The sequence below is a fragment of the Cyclospora cayetanensis genome, unplaced genomic scaffold (genome assembly GCF_002999335.1).
Source record: "Cyclospora cayetanensis isolate NF1_C8 unplaced genomic scaffold, CcayRef3 CcayRef3_contig_99, whole genome shotgun sequence".
Classification (NCBI taxonomy): Eukaryota; Apicomplexa; class Conoidasida; order Eucoccidiorida; family Eimeriidae; genus Cyclospora; species Cyclospora cayetanensis.
The window spans coordinates 133,601-148,923 of NW_020312773.1; the positions used below are offsets into that span (position 1 = coordinate 133,601).

The 15,323-nt window shown below is 55.5% G+C and overlaps 1 protein-coding gene across 1 annotated transcript; it reads left to right on the plus strand.

Moving 5' to 3' along the window:
• The first annotated feature begins 4,225 nt into the window (after positions 1 to 4,225).
• LOC34623415 (tubulin alpha chain) lies at positions 4,226 to 6,147 on the plus strand. Its single transcript, XM_022736538.2, has 3 exons — positions 4,226 to 4,287; positions 4,720 to 4,840; positions 4,969 to 6,147. Exons 1-3 carry the CDS (start codon positions 4,226 to 4,228, stop codon positions 6,145 to 6,147), a joined length of 1,362 nt encoding a protein of 453 aa, XP_022586662.1.
• Positions 6,148 to 15,323: the final 9,176 nt, after the last annotated feature.

Genomic DNA, 15,323 nt, shown 5'->3' on the forward strand with positions numbered 1-15,323 from the left:
ATACTTAATATAGCTGTTTGTGACGCACGTCACACACTGTACGTCTTAGGCCAAGCATTTTCGCATTGTTCCTTGCCTTACCTTAAGTCGAATTGCACGTACACGATGAATTGTTTTTGCAAGCAGAGGCCGCGTATGTGTGCTTGTGGTGGGAGCACCTATATTTGCAGACCGGCACTCGAAAGTACAATGGAGTCAGCTTTTTATTGTAGGTATTTGCTGTAACTCTTCCAAGGTTCATCAAACGAGGAGGCAATATCAGTCCGAGTCCCTGTAGGATGTCTTGTGTCCTGCCAATAGGTGGCAGCTTTCAGCTAGTGCTGCATGAGCGCGAGAATCTGTGACTTTCTACATCCACAAAAGCTTAGAGCAGGCAAGTTCCACTCAGTGTTTGACACAACGGCGTATTCTGGGCATTGAAGCGGCTGCAAAGGGCCACACCGTAGGCACCTAAAGTTACATCGTAGGGACGCAAACAGGAGCAAGTTCTGTGGCGGGCCGCGAGTGCTCATGGGGCTAGGCAATCGAAGATTGACTCAATCACAGGATGCATGCCTATGTCATCGCGCCTTGCCGCATGCTAGCGTAGGTCCTTGAGGAGTGATCCTAGGTTGGGTCTCGTCAGTTCAGATGAAGCAGCAGCTGTGTGAATGTAGACGTAAGGATAGATAAGGGAAAGGTTTTAGGGAGTCATGCTGTGGGAGGCCCTATCCCGTCACGCGCTTTTCCATGGGTGGAAGCGCGCGAAGCTAGGGGGGGGGGGGGCTGGTACAAGCATACTTAGAACATAATGATCTCGAGCGTGGGGCCACATGTGAACCCTCTAAGCTCTCTGGTGGTCTCCAGCTGCAATTCGGTCTAGATTTCTGAAGCCTTCATCATCTTTAGGCATGTGCGTTTACGGTTAAAAGATAAACATATCGATGTCGAGTGCCTACTGTGGACGGACTCCAAAATTTGGCAGCGCGATGCTCCTTGAGTCGAAGAGTCACGACATAGCAATCGCCTCGTGCTGCGTCGAGCGCGTCATTCTTGTGTTTTGCCAGTGGGAGCTCCTCCAGCTCGTCAAGGCAGTGCCCACCCAAACCGATGGGCGAGGAAGTTCAACAATCGATGAGAACCCTTCCTGCCAAACAGCGTTGCTTTAAGCCTTGGGGGCGGTCAGTCTGGGTCGTAATCTCCAGCTCCACCAGCGGATAGCGTGTGCTGCCGTGATGCAGTATCAAGAAGAGCCAGAACACTCTCAGTGGCCAAACTCGTCATGCACATACTCCAAGGTGCCCCTAGGGTGATGGCACTTGGGGGGAAGTGTCGTCATCAGCCAGCTTTATCTTTTTTTCAGGAGACTCGTTGCACGTTGCCTAGAACAGGAGAACCTTTTGACTCTGTGTGCCTTCAAACCGCCATTATATACAGCAATACGCTAAGCCCTAGAATACTTGGATGCCAACTTGGACGCATTCGTTGATGAGTAGCTTAACAGTGACTATGATGTCCCTTTCAGCTAGCCCTTGCCTGGTGAGCCTTTCCCTTATCTACATGTCCCCCGGTTCCCTGTGGGTGTCACATGTGTCTTAGACACGTATCAATTCGTGGCTCCACGCCCTAACAGCAAATAGCCAATTCAAATTCAAGGTTCTCCCATTCTTATTTTGTATAATATTGTGACCACCCCACACTCTCTTGAGTAAGCAGAGCTGTACATGTTGTCAGCAGTGTTGCGAATAAGGAATCGAGCTACACATTGGTGAGTTTTGCCCCCGTCTCCCCTTTTTTGAAGGCTGCTCACTGGTAGTGCACTTTTCTAGGACTATGATGTCTTGCGCTTAGTGAAACACCCTCTCCAATGCATCTATCCTGCCTTCTGGTATGTATCCAAATTACAACTGGGCCCTCTAACTGCCAGCTGCCTCCAGCCGGGATTCTGTGCTAGATTATGTGTGAGCCAACTTGACGCCATGCAGATCACTGTGTATTAAGTGACACCACATTTGTCGAAATTCCGTGTGCCATTTGCGCAAGCAGGAAGGCATTCTCGATCTTGATAGCAAGTATTCACTTGGCGGCCGCACAAAGACGGGAATCCATTATGTTTGACATCGCAGGGCAAACAAATAAACGAACCCATCATGCCTGAATTATGGGGAGCAGCCAACGGGCCACTCACTCTTTCGATTATTAAAAGTTGGTTGTGCTTGTACAACGGCGACTATACTGCTCCGCTACTGAATAAACCACAGTGGAAGCTAGAGCGAGGAGGGCATGTAGCTGAGCTTTTCCAGGAGACGGCGCACGCAAAGACTGCATCTACGCTAGGTTTTTTCTCCAGGTCGACTTAAGGAGTCTTTAAAAGGTGAGCCGCGATTTGTAATACTCAAAGGTTACCTCTGCTTGCCCCGCAAATACAGCTGCTTCTTACGCCTCAAAGAATCACTTTTCCGGCGAAAATCGGAAAGCGAGCAGCGGGGATGGCGTTGGCTGTAAGTGTAGGCCAGTGTGTACAGTCGAGCAGGCGCTGCAACCTCAGTATAGTGCCATAGAGTAGCTGGCAAAAAGGGGAGAAGCTAATAATTTGTCAGGAACTAAAGCCGGTTGAAAAGAAAAGCACAACACAATCAAACCATTGAGGTAGCGATAGTGTACCTACAACAATGATAGCTCCTCTCAGGGTAGGCAGAATTCTAAAAGCGATTTTGTCCTTCAAACGGTGGTATGGGTAGACGTTCTCAGCCAGCAAAAGAAGAGGCTAAAGCTTGAGGACTGGGCAAGAGATATCCAGTTCAAAGCACTACGAGACGGGGCCCCGGCTTTGAGACAAAAGAAAGAACACAATGTTTCCAGGTCTGGAAAGCAGCTAATGTTGCTGGCGGTGCCTTGGTATCTAATTCATGAGTTGTATTCGATTAAAAGCTAGCTACCTGTAGCATTCGACTTTAGGTACCCGAAGAAAGGCATTCATCTCTAACCTAGAAACAAACCTGCTAGAAAGTTATTGCGCATTTTCAAAAAAAAACAGATTTCCCACTCCTCCTGCCCGCGCCTATCAGGGCTCCGATATGAGGGAATAGGGACGTCTAGCGTCCTGTAGCTGCACCCTCTCTGTAGCGGGCTCGGCTACACTCCCGCACTTTCTAGACTAGAGCTATATTTCACGAGAATACTAAAGAGTTGACTAATTGTTTTGCCTGTGCATAAATCTTATCTATTGCAGGGTGCTGCCACAGTAATACAAGAAGATGGAATGTTGGTTGCCTCTGTGTTTAGTGCTACGCGCAGTTAGATGTAAGCTCTCGGAGTGCAAAGAGGGTGTAGGTACGCGCGCCCTAGCTGTCCCTCGCCCTCCACATAGGGAATGGTGGGCGGCGCAGGCACAAGGAGGCAGGAATTCCTTTGGGAAAACCTAAATAAACTTCTATTATGTTTGTATTGGGTCTTGAACTAAATAGCTCTTCCCATGGAGACCTCAGAAGGAAGGCTATAGTGGGATACAGTATCGCTGGCACGAAGTAGTTTTAGTGCTTCCGTATCAAAATCAAGTAACTATTTTACTCACTCACATGGGTAATCAAGGCTATATGAGACAAGCCAGCCGAGGGTGAAGACATCTTTAGCTCAGAGAAATCGATTGCAGCGACCAGCACTCGCAAGCCAGCGGACACAAGCTTCTAACCAACCAATTGGAATAGCAGCTCGACAATCTAGACAGATGAGAATTAATGTCAAACGTTTTGTTAAATCCAAATAGAAGAGAAACCGCAAGGATGAGGCAGACCAACACCTCAGCACGACAGCAGGCTGAGGCCCAGCGCTAGATACCGCCGATAACTGAAATGAGGTTACAGTTGCACAGTTTTAACACGTAGCTCCATTGAAGTTTAAAAATCACTTAGGAGTAAAGGTACAATATTCTTTAGTGGTTATTGCGTGGGAAAGGCCCTTGCTTGCAGGCTGAGTATGCGGCGGTGCAGCGGCGGCGGCCCGTGCTGACGGTGCTGCTGCCCCTACGCACAGCGTGTTGCGGTGGTGGAGGGGCACTGCGTGCTGGTCTTTGCTCCTTGCACATGCTTTTTCCTTGGAATTTCACAGTTAAGTGCTCCTCCTCGTTGGACACTTGACTCGGGAATTTCATAGTTTTCAGTTTTTCGTTTCGTTAGCTTAAGAGGACCCTTGTGTCTGCACGCCTGCCTGTTCTGCACTCGCCGCCGCCCACCACCACCCCGCGAAAATGAGAGAAGTCATCAGCATCCACGTCGGCCAGGCCGGTATCCAAATCGGCAATGCTTGCTGGTGAGTGCATTGATCTGAAAAGTTAAGCGTGAAACCCGAGACCCGCATTGCACCTGTGTCTCACCAGCCACGCTTGGTTCGCCCGAGGCTGCCTGGACATTGCTGGAGGCTGCTACTGTGCCTATTTCCACGCCGGTTACGCGCTGCGCCCTTTCCTGTTTGTGATATTAATGCAAAGCAAACTACTCTTGTAGCTGGATGATGTAGTATGCACAGTCCATGTGTCAAGGCGCTATCGTGGGCAGTGCCTTGATACGAAGATGACTTTCGCTGCGAAGCCGATACTGTCCATTTTTACCGCACATGCGCCCAATTTCGGACAAAAATATTTTAAATGGGGGCTTGTATGCCACACAGAGCGGACCCCATAAAAAATTCAGTGGTCTTGCATCCCTTTATCCGGAGTTCCCATTTGAGTTGTGGTGTCTGCAGGGAGCTTTTCTGCCTGGAGCACGGCATCCAGCCAGATGGCCAGATGCCCCCTGACCAGAGCATTGGCGGCGGGGATGATGCATTCAACACCTTTTTCTCTGAGACCGGCGCCGGCAAGCACGTGAGTGGCTTTCTCGAGATGTTGGGCAAAGTTTGACCGGTTCGCTTCTTCTTTTGAGTTTAGTCGAATGTCCATCAGCACGAAGGTATCATGAAAATGTGCATGTGGGTCCCTGTTTAAATTCGCAGGTGCCTCGTTGCGTGTTCCTTGACCTCGAGCCTACGGTCGTGGACGAAGTGCGCACTGGCACATACCGTCATCTGTTTCACCCCGAGCAGCTTATTTCTGGAAAGGAGGATGCCGCCAACAACTTTGCCCGCGGTCACTACACCATTGGCAAGGAGATCGTGGATCTTTCCCTCGATCGCATCCGCAAGCTGGCAGACCAGTGCACTGGTCTGCAGGGCTTCCTGATGTTCAACGCCGTGGGTGGTGGCACTGGCTCTGGTCTGGGTTGCCTGCTTCTTGAGCGTCTGTCTGTGGACTACGGCAAGAAAAGCAAGCTCAACTTCTGCTCGTGGCCTTCTCCGCAAGTGTCTACCGCAGTTGTTGAGCCGTACAACTCCGTGCTGTCGACACACTCCCTGTTGGAACATACCGATGTTGCGGTCATGCTTGACAATGAGGCCATCTACGATATCTGCCGCCGAAACCTTGACATTGAGCGGCCAACCTACACCAACCTGAACAGGCTGATTGCTCAGGTCATCTCTTCGCTCACCGCTTCCCTCCGCTTCGATGGTGCGCTGAACGTCGATGTGACGGAATTCCAGACCAATTTGGTGCCCTACCCGCGTATCCACTTCATGTTGTCGTCCTACGCTCCCATCATTTCGGCAGAGAAGGCCTACCATGAACAGCTCTCCGTGGCTGAAATCACCAACAGTGCATTCGAGCCCGCGAGCATGATGGCCAAGTGCGACCCCCGTCACGGGAAGTACATGGCGTGCTGCCTCATGTACAGAGGAGACGTTGTACCGAAGGACGTGAATGCCGCCGTTGCAACCATCAAGACAAAACGCACCATTCAGTTCGTGGATTGGTGCCCTACCGGGTTCAAGTGCGGCATCAACTACCAGCCGCCCACGGTGGTGCCTGGTGGAGACCTCGCGAAGGTCATGAGGGCCGTCTGCATGATCAGCAACAGCACTGCAATCGCAGAAGTCTTCAGCCGCATGGACCATAAGTTCGATCTCATGTACGCAAAACGCGCATTCGTGCACTGGTACGTGGGTGAAGGTATGGAAGAGGGTGAATTCTCAGAGGCTCGCGAGGATCTGGCGGCGCTTGAGAAGGATTACGAGGAGGTAGGCATCGAGACAGCGGAGGGAGAGGCAGAGGAGGAGGGCTACGGCGAGGAGTTTTAAGCGTCTGTAGAGAATCAACGCGGAAGGAACGGGAAGGCGTGGTGGAGGAGGGGGAGGGGAGGCCATCGCGCAATACTTGAAGTATATTTCCCGCGGTTGTGTTACACGCAAGCAGTGCAAACCACGTGGATCCCCCTACGTATAGTACTTGCTTGCTCCCTGAAAGTGCACATTGATTTCGTGAGATCATGTCACTTGGCGCTTTTGCACGTGTAGACGAGGGGTATTATCCCAGTGCGCGCCCTTGCCGCTCCCGTGTGGCCATGGGCTGGGTCGCCACAACGCTCAGTGACATAAAACAGCTTTAGATCTAATTTTGGGAAGTATGTGGTAAGCTGTGGATGATAGCCTGAGCACGTGGGTAGGCTAGACAGAGGGGGTGCAGGTGTTGCGATCATAGCGTCCAACGGTAGGGGTGGCCTTGGTGCAGTGCGTTGCTGCCGGCTTGCGCAAGCACTTGCTTGGCAGCTCTAAAACTAGACAGCGAGCTGCGGTCGGAGGCTAGCACTTCGTGTAACAGGTAGACCGTTAGGAAAGTGATAGACAAAGTAAAGACCTCGGGGGGTTGCGCGTCTGCCTGCCTCTCTGCACCAGCAGTAGTCCATGCGCGGAGCCACTAAAAAGGTGTTCAAAATGCCGTGAGGCTTTCCTCGTCCGACGAGGCGTGGGATTTTCGCAGCAAGCTGCACTCCCCAGGGCAGCGGCGGCACATGATGGAATTCTGCTGCTGCCTGAGCATTTGGAGCCTTCACGGCTTGTCTGGCGCTGCCGCTCGGGCAGCTCTAATGCCTCGAAAGGCCTTGACTCGCTCTAAGGATTTTCGGCAACGAGCATCCCGCGGGCTTTTAGGGCCTTGCGGAGGGAGAGGATCTGTTGTCTCTGCGCCTGATCGAGCGTTGCTAGGTCGGCTAGGCGCATTTGAAGTACCCTAAAAGGAAATACAACGAAGTTGGTCTAGGGGATGGATGCCGTGCGATGCTTCGAAGGAGCGGATTTTCGTCTCTGGTATAACATGGAGGCACCGGAATTCGCCTCACGGAATCTCCTCTGGGTTTTGCAATACTGCAAAGGGCAAAATGGGAGGAGAGGGCTAAACCAAAAAAGGCAGCTGCAAGCACAGACCACAACAGGACGTACTTGTGCAGGAGGCCTTGCGACCTCAAGAGCTCCTCCACAAGAGTGTCTGGGGGAAGAGGGGCCCTAGCCTCTTCTGCTGCGATCCACGCCAAAGATGAGTCCACGGCGGTTTGCGGTGGCTTTGTCGCCGCACTGCCGTCCTGTCGCACACGTTTGCTGTCCTCTGCCCCTGTTTCTTCCGCAGACGGCCCTCCACCCGCCTTTTCCTCACTATCCGCTTCGAGCTTCCGCTTTTGCCGCGGAGCCGCTCCGCCCGAAGGTGCTTCCCCCTCCCCGAAGGCGTTCACGGAAGGCCCAGGGGTAACTGGCGAGAGGGCTGAGGCTCCAGTCCCCCTGACGCCTCCCTGCAGGTCGTGGCTTTGAGAGAGGCTCCAGTTGGGAAAGCCTCCGGCAGGAGCGCTCAGCTTCCCGCGAGAATCTGCTGCTGCCTGCACGGGAAGCGTTCTGGTCGCCGTCGAAGGCCTCCAAGCCGTTGCAGCCCTGAGGAGAACCTCTTCTGACAAGACACACAGAGGAGAGCGAGAGAAAAGCAAAGCCTCGGCGCACTCGCGAGCGAAACGCAGAGAAAATCCCGCTTGTGCTCCGCATCGCGCCAAGCTGTCCCTACACTGCCCGTTGGAGGCCCCTGGGGTTGCCGGGTAGAAGGCCAGGGGCCGCCTCCTCCGTTCACAAGGTGAGTGGTGCCTTGCGCAAATACGCAGGCAGTGCGCGAATTGCATGAATGCATTCGAGAAAAAACTGCGGCTCACGTCTTTTCTGTCGCGGGGCATGGGAAGATGATGAAACTGCTGGAGCCTTCAAAGCCGCCGGTTGAGGACCCACGTCAGTCAGCGCCTGCAAGGCAGGCGGTCGCAGAGCACGGCATTCGAGCAACAGGCGCTGTGTCGCAGCTGCTTCTGCCCGCTTCACTGTTGCTGCCGAGACATCCTGCAGGGTGCAAACACACACACCACCACGAAGCACACCCCCGCTGCAACTGTGCAAGCGATGCACGGGATTTGCGAGGCAGAGTGCTACTCTCTACGCAAGCGGCTTGGGGGGAATTTTCCACGTGCAACCGACGTACTCCGAGACTCAGTCGGTCGTGCCTGCCGAGAAGGAGCTGCGCCTGCAACAGTGCAGCCCTCAGAAGAGGCCCCTCCTGTAGAAGCTGCTGCATCAAAGACCCACTGGACGGCAGCAGCAGCCGCAGCTCCTCAAGCATTTGATCAAGATCACCCAGAGTGATTCCCTCCGCCGCCTGCAGATCAGGGATATGCACAGGGACGGCCCCAGCGCCGACACGGTGTCACTACACACCACCAAGGGAAGGATACGGCGCACAATCGCGCCGTAGATATAGATATAGGTTTCTACATATCCCCTCCTTGAATACATTCCTTAGCATGCTGTGAAAATATTGTCTCATGGGCGATTTCTGGAACGGTTTAAGCTGCGAACACTGCCCCTTCCCCTCCGGCCCCCCCCTCCCCCCTCTCCAACCCTTCACTGTCTAGCCCGTCCTGTTCTCGCGTCACCCTTGTCGCCGCATGCAGGGGCAGGCGGATGAACAGAAACAGCAACGGGAGAAGGCGCAAAGAGAAAATAAGACGCAGAAAGAAACACCTACTGCCACAGCAGCCGCCGTTAAACATCCCTCAGAATCGAAGAGTTCAATCGTTGCCGAAGAAGACCCGTCTGTCAAAGCGTCTCTTTGAATTCCCCCCCCTTGAGTGGCCACCAGCGGAAACTTGCGGCGTTGCGGCTGCTCGCACCAGTCCACGCGAACGCTTCTTCCTGCTCCTCAGACAGCAAAGCGCACTTAGCAGGGCGGAAGCATTAGCGAGGCTAGAGCGAGACATAGAGAGAAACACACGCGGGAGGGGTTTGGCAGCGGTCGGCGGCAAGGGTTCCCTCAGGTGCAGCTGCATAAACAAAAGCAGCGAGTGGGGGGAGCGCCGCATGCGTAAAAATGCGCGCGCAGGCTACAAAATCGGCCGCGAGCAGAGGGGCCCCTTGCAGGGCAGAAAGAAATCTCGCAAGACGGCGTCAGCCAGGAGTGCGTAGCTACAGTCGCCGCATGGGCTGCCGCCGTCGCCATCTGGCAGGAGGGCGGGGGGGGGAAGAGGCCTCAGTTGAACGCTGGGCGTAAGCCAACGGGGAAGGGCAGAAGGACGAATGACCTCTCCAGGAGGTAGAGCAGTGCAGCACATGCAGCGTCTGATGCCCGTATTACACTGCCTTTCAGGGGCAGCTGTGAAACGAGAGGCGACAACAAGGCAATCACCACTGCAAAGGGGGCCTCCAGCCGCCGCCCTCTCCCCATAAGAAAGAGGCCCCTTCGGATCTGTGTGTCTGGAGAGCTTGCCTCTGAGCTCGAAGCCTTGAAGCCTTTCCATTCCACGCAAAGCGCATTCTTCGCTCGCGAACTCCACGTATCCATGGCCCCTGCTGCGCTGCGTGTCGGGGGCCCTCCGTATCCTGCACAGCAGCAGCGGCGATTCGAAAGGCAGCAGTGCCCTGTTAGAGTATCACCCAAAGCAATAGAAGCGGCGGCGAGGGAGGGGGGAAGGGGCGCATGCACATAGGAAGAAGGAGGAGAAACAGCGAAAAAAATGCCAGCACCGTTGAAAAGGGGGCCTTCGCGAATCCCACGCCGCGCCATGCGGCCCTAAGAACTCCTGAGCGTCTTTCATATGGCGCATAGAGAAGCAAGTAAGCCTAGAAAGACTAGTATCACCATGCATGTCGACAGGCTTTCGAGCTTACCCCACATAGAGGACCCCTGGGCAGCCCTGCAGCGCCTGCGAGATGTGGGCCTCCGTCACATCGTATGCCAAGTTGCCTACTGAGAAGCGAAAACACGCAGCAGCAGAAAGGGCACGCCGCATCCATACTGAGAAGCGCAGGAGGGAGGCAGTAGATGCTCCCCTTGGGGGCTGTCGTGCGGGAAATGCAGCTAAGGAAATCCGGCCGCACAAGTGGGCCCCTCGCGGCTGGCAGAGCCAAGCGGCATGCCCTCTACTCTGCTACAAGCGCCTCCACAGCTGCAGAGCTGAGGGATCGCGCGCATTCGCCTCGTCACGTGAACGTGAACTCGGGGAAGAGGCACCGAGGGCACGCAGCAGGCGAGCAGGCAGCTGACTGGCGTGCTACTGCCGAGTGACTTTTACGCGCAAGAGGCACTACGGGAGCTGCAGCGAGCGTCGGAGTGTACGTACAGAAGAGCCGAGCGCCCCTTTCGGGGACACGAACACCTTGTGCCAGCATAGGCGGCCCCTTGGTGGCGCAAGGCGGGAAATCCACAGTCCTAGACCTCCCTCACAGGAGGAGGACAGCGCCTTTCAGACGCAGCACAAGGCCTGCATATGTTGAAACTGTGGCTGAACACGCTGCATTTAGAAGTCGCTGATGCCTCATGGGCTTCGGAAGGCGCAGGCGGATTCAAGTTCGTGGACACTGCAGTGCCGGCTCCTGCGCTCCGACAGAGCCTCCTATGGCGAACGGCAGCGAACGGGAAAATGCAAAATGCACAAGACACACACACAGAGGAGCCGAGGCTACTTTTATGCATGTCGTGCGGGGCGGTGGTGCGCTGCTGCCCTTCCAGGGAGGCGACCAGAGGGGGCCGGAGGGGGAGGGAGGGAGGGGCCCCAGGAAGAACACTCGAGTCACACCCGACAGCCGCGGCAATTGTGTGCCCTAAGGGACTTTTTAAATCTCTTCCCGTCTTCATGAAGACGCACACGGGCGACAACTTGCTTCTTTCCCTCCAATTTTCGAAGGGCCTCATCAAGGGGCCCCCGATGTTCGCTGTACGGGATGCCCTCGCATGAGGCGTTGCGCCAGATGCTCAGGCCACCCCCTGTCTTCCTCCAGGGGTCCTGGAGTGGACTTTCTGCCACCTGGGGATGGCGCTAGAGCTGCTTTTGCGAAAGGGGCCCTTGCGCCGCCACAAGCTGCTGCTGCTTCTGCTGCTTCTGCTGCTCGCTCTTTTGCCGGCTGGCGGCAGCTGCACACGCCTCCTGCAGAGCTTCAGTAGGTCTATCTTACAGGCTAATGTGAGAGGCGGGTGCGTCGCCCCTGAAGCGCAGCTGCAACTCACGCCTAGGCCGCCAACCCCCACCCCACCTCTGTTTCATCCCCTTCCTCGGGAAGCTGCCCATGTCTTCGAGGAGCGTAGGGGCGGCGTTTTCGCCCTCCAAACTTTCAAAGTACCCGGCTTCCTCCTGCCGCGGGTACCTGCTAGCGCGCTCGGTGAGGGCCCGTACCGCACCAGATTCTCGCGGGGGAGGGGGCCCCTAGGGGGCCCTGCCTCTCTCCCAAGCGCCCCCCGAGCATCAGGATCTTGCACGGATGGTGCAGGAGTCACGATGGAGGGCCCCTCTCGCGCTGAAGGAGCAGCAAGCTCTGCAGCCGTCTACTCGCCAGCGGGTAGGTGCGGCAACGTCGCCGTCGAGGAAACCGACAATGTGAAAAAATCAGAAAGCCCCAGGGCTGCCGCCACAGGCAAGGCGACTTGCCAGAAAGTCGACGAAGAAAATTCTTTAGACGCCTTCGGCTCCTTCAGCGTGCTCCCAAGAGAAAGCCGCTTACAGCCAGGCTTGCAAAGTCTGGCAGCTTTCTGTCGCTCCAACGCAATTGCCGGCCCGGTGAGGAAAAGCGTCTTCCACCCGTTCTCCCCCCTCCCCTTCGCTTCTTGCATGTACTTTGTACACATGCCCATACATATACATGCACATATAGATATGGATACTTCAGATATGTATATATGTGTATACATCTATATGTAGAGATGCAAACCTGCAGGCTGCCTTGTGTGGCGGCGTTGCTCGTGCCTCGGCTTCTCAGTCTGCATGCCGACCCTGCGCGTCTTTATTTGGACTGCTTCCTTTCGCTGTCTTGCCTGCGCTTACGCGCACAGAGCTGCATCTGCATGATGACCATCAGCCCTAACCCTGCCTGCTCCCTCGCCGCTAGTTGCCGCATTGCCTCTTGTGCCGTCGAACTCCGGTTTCTGTTCCTTTCCCCTTCCTCCTCTCTCTGCGAGATGATGCATGCTTTCAAGGCGGCTGTCGGCCTTGCGTAAGCGCGCGTCTGTGCTATTCCGTGGGCAGCAAGGGAGGGGGGGGGGGGAAGCCTTGGGAGCTTCTGCGGAAGGCTAGGTGCATCACACGCCACACAAAAGGCGAGACCGAAGGGCCAGTGCGGGGGTGTCTGTGAATACTGTTCCTCCGCCTGCCATCCACCATTGTGCGTTGCCATGGGGCTTCCTCCGCTCCCGCCTCATTTCTCTCTCCGCTGTCGCCCGTCCGCAGACAGACGCCTCCTCAGCGCGCTGCTGCTGCTTGTGTGTTGCCGCTTCCTCAGAGCTGCTCGCTCTACGGGGGCCTCCGTGGCGTGTTGGATTTTGGCGTTTGCGGCCAGTTGCTTCTCGACAATCTCCGGGCTGCTTTGCGCGTGCACTTTACCTCCACACCCCTGCCAGGAGGTAGCAGCCTCTGGGAGTCGGAAGCTGGGCTTGATGAGTTGTCGAAGGAGGCGGAAGAGGAGGCTTCCGGGAGGGAGAGCTTGCGTGATCGCGTGTTCCTCGTCGAGACGGCCGCGCTGGGGCCTCCCCCCCTCTGGCGTCACAGTGGCCACTTGCATCGTTTCCGCGATGATGCAGTGGAGTGTACGGACAGCGGAACTGCTTTGAGGTGCGTGAGGGGCAGGTCGCGTGGCGAGCCACCAAACGAGCTTCGCCAGCGGGTGCTGTCTTGTCTGCTGTGAAATGCGCGAGAAGGAGTTTTTCTATTCGTGGCGAGAGTGGAGATTGTGGTGCACGTCGGCTTGGAAGGGGCACATTGGGGGTGTTGCTGCTGTCGTTTTCGCGGCTCCTCCTGTTGCGATGCTTCTGCAGACTTGACGCGCTAGCTTTTAGGCCCCCAAACGCTGCCGCGGGAAGGAAGGCGTATGAGGTGGCTTTCACGGAGGGCGCCACTGCGTCAGACGGGCTCCTAGCGTGCTCGCAGCAGGGTCCAGGCACAACGCCTCACGGGGATGCAGGGGCAGACGGCGGAGCCGAAGAGGGGGATGCGGAGAGAAACAACGGCTGGTTGCCACTATCGGAGGTAGATCGTCGCCTCTCTCTTGCAGCGAGTTTGGATAGCGCAGTTCCTCACAGCCCCTCAGAAAACTACCTCTGTAGAGAGGTACATGAGAAGAGATTATTTTGCCCTTTTCGGCACTCTGTGGCCACCAGGAGATCCTATATCCTTCCTGCATGCGAATACAGGCGCCGCTCTCCCTGTATCCTCACCTGCCATCGCCTATATCAGGTCCGCTTTGGAGGCCTCCTGCACAGCGGCCTTCTGCGCCAGATGCCTGACGGATAAGGCGATCTCTTGCGCTTTCTCCTTGGCCTGCGGGCGGCAGAAAGAGGCCGCACACGGCCTCTTTCTTCCTCCCTCTGCGTCACAAAAAAAATGCCGCATAAACAGTAAAGAGTTGAGTGCAGCGCATGCGAAGACACTCCATAGGGTGCCGTGTTGCCGCAGGTCGCCCCGGCGCCCTCCAGGCCCCCAGGCCATTCGACCTCATGATGCATGTGCCTCTTAAAAGGGGTTTCATTCGGAAGAGCGATGGTGGTGGACGTCATTGCGAAGGCGGCGAGGAAGACTCGTCAGACGCAACGGGCGAGAAGGCTTACACAGGCAACTCGGATTGTGCGTTTCTCCGTCCGGAAACAGCACAGGTACGGGAGGGAGGCGGCGGCCGGCGCAGAAGGAGTCCCTTGGTCTTGTTCAGATTGTAAGCGAGGGAGGCGCAGTTGGGAAATGCCCTTTGTTTTGCGCGTGTGTCGGCTTGCTGCCTGCCTGCATGCTGGTGGGCCTGGGGAGCCGTCACTTCGCGTCTATGTGGCGTTTGCATCTCGGAATAGCAGTCTGCGGCGTTGACATTGCAACGGCTTTGAGGCGGCCGGTCGCGCGCTGTGTGGGATGCGGCTTGGGTGCATGCACTCTGCAGAACCTCTTCGTGGCTTACAAGTTCCTGCTGCCTCCCACCCTGCGCGCTAAGCTGCCCTTTGGCGTCGCCCAGGAGGGGCGAGCGTACAGAAATGAGATGAGCACGACGCGTGGATCTTTCCTTCTCAGACTCCGGGAATTTCGGCAGTTCGAAATAGAGTGAGGCAGGAACAGAGACAGGCACAGAGAGGCAGGCATAATGAATTGAGGCTGCGCGGGCGGAGGCTCACGAAAGCCTGAGGGTGGAATTGGCGTGCTGTTTCAAAGCGATTCTCGAGCCACTGAGAGTGCCATGCGTCCTGTGCGTGCACGCGCCTGTTCTTGATGCTGCTGATCATGCGCTTGTCGGTGCTCTACACTTTTGCTATCGCTGCACCTGCGGTCTCGGCTTGCCGGAGCCTACTCGCTGAATGCTCGTCCGTAGAGAAGTCTGCTGCTACCGCAGGTACTTTGTATCGCCTCGTGAGGATTGGGACGCCCTGATGGAACAGTGGGCTGAACATATTCGGAGATTCTTCGTTGGAATCGGTACGCACCAAAGCGGAGAAGGGGCAGCTGAGAGGGACGCAATGCTAACAGTCTTCCTTGCGGCCACTAGGGGGCTTTCCAAAGGTCGCTGTGCTGCTGTCGGCTTTTGATCTGCCTTACCAGTGTTCATGCCAACGGTACCCACCTTTTTTGGCCTTCCTCGTCTCTTCTTCATCAGCCGAAATGTATAAGCCTGGCGTATGTGTTAATGCGTGCGTGTTAAATGAGTTAATGTATGTGTGCTAATGCGTTTCAGTGTGTGTCTGTGTGTGTGAGTGTGTGTGTATGCTTGAGTGTGTGTGTGTGTGTGTGTGTGTGTGTGTGTGTGTGTGTGTGTGTGTGTGTGCGTGTGTGTGTTAGTGCATGTGTCTCTATGTGGTTTTTTACTTGTGTGTGTGTGGGATCGGTAGATCTGAGTTATGACTTCCTGTCACTGTGATATTTTGTTTGCGTGCTCTTTCTTGTACGTATATAAAGTAGATAGGTGGTGGGTGTGGGGGGTGTTTGTTTGGATGTTGTTGTTTT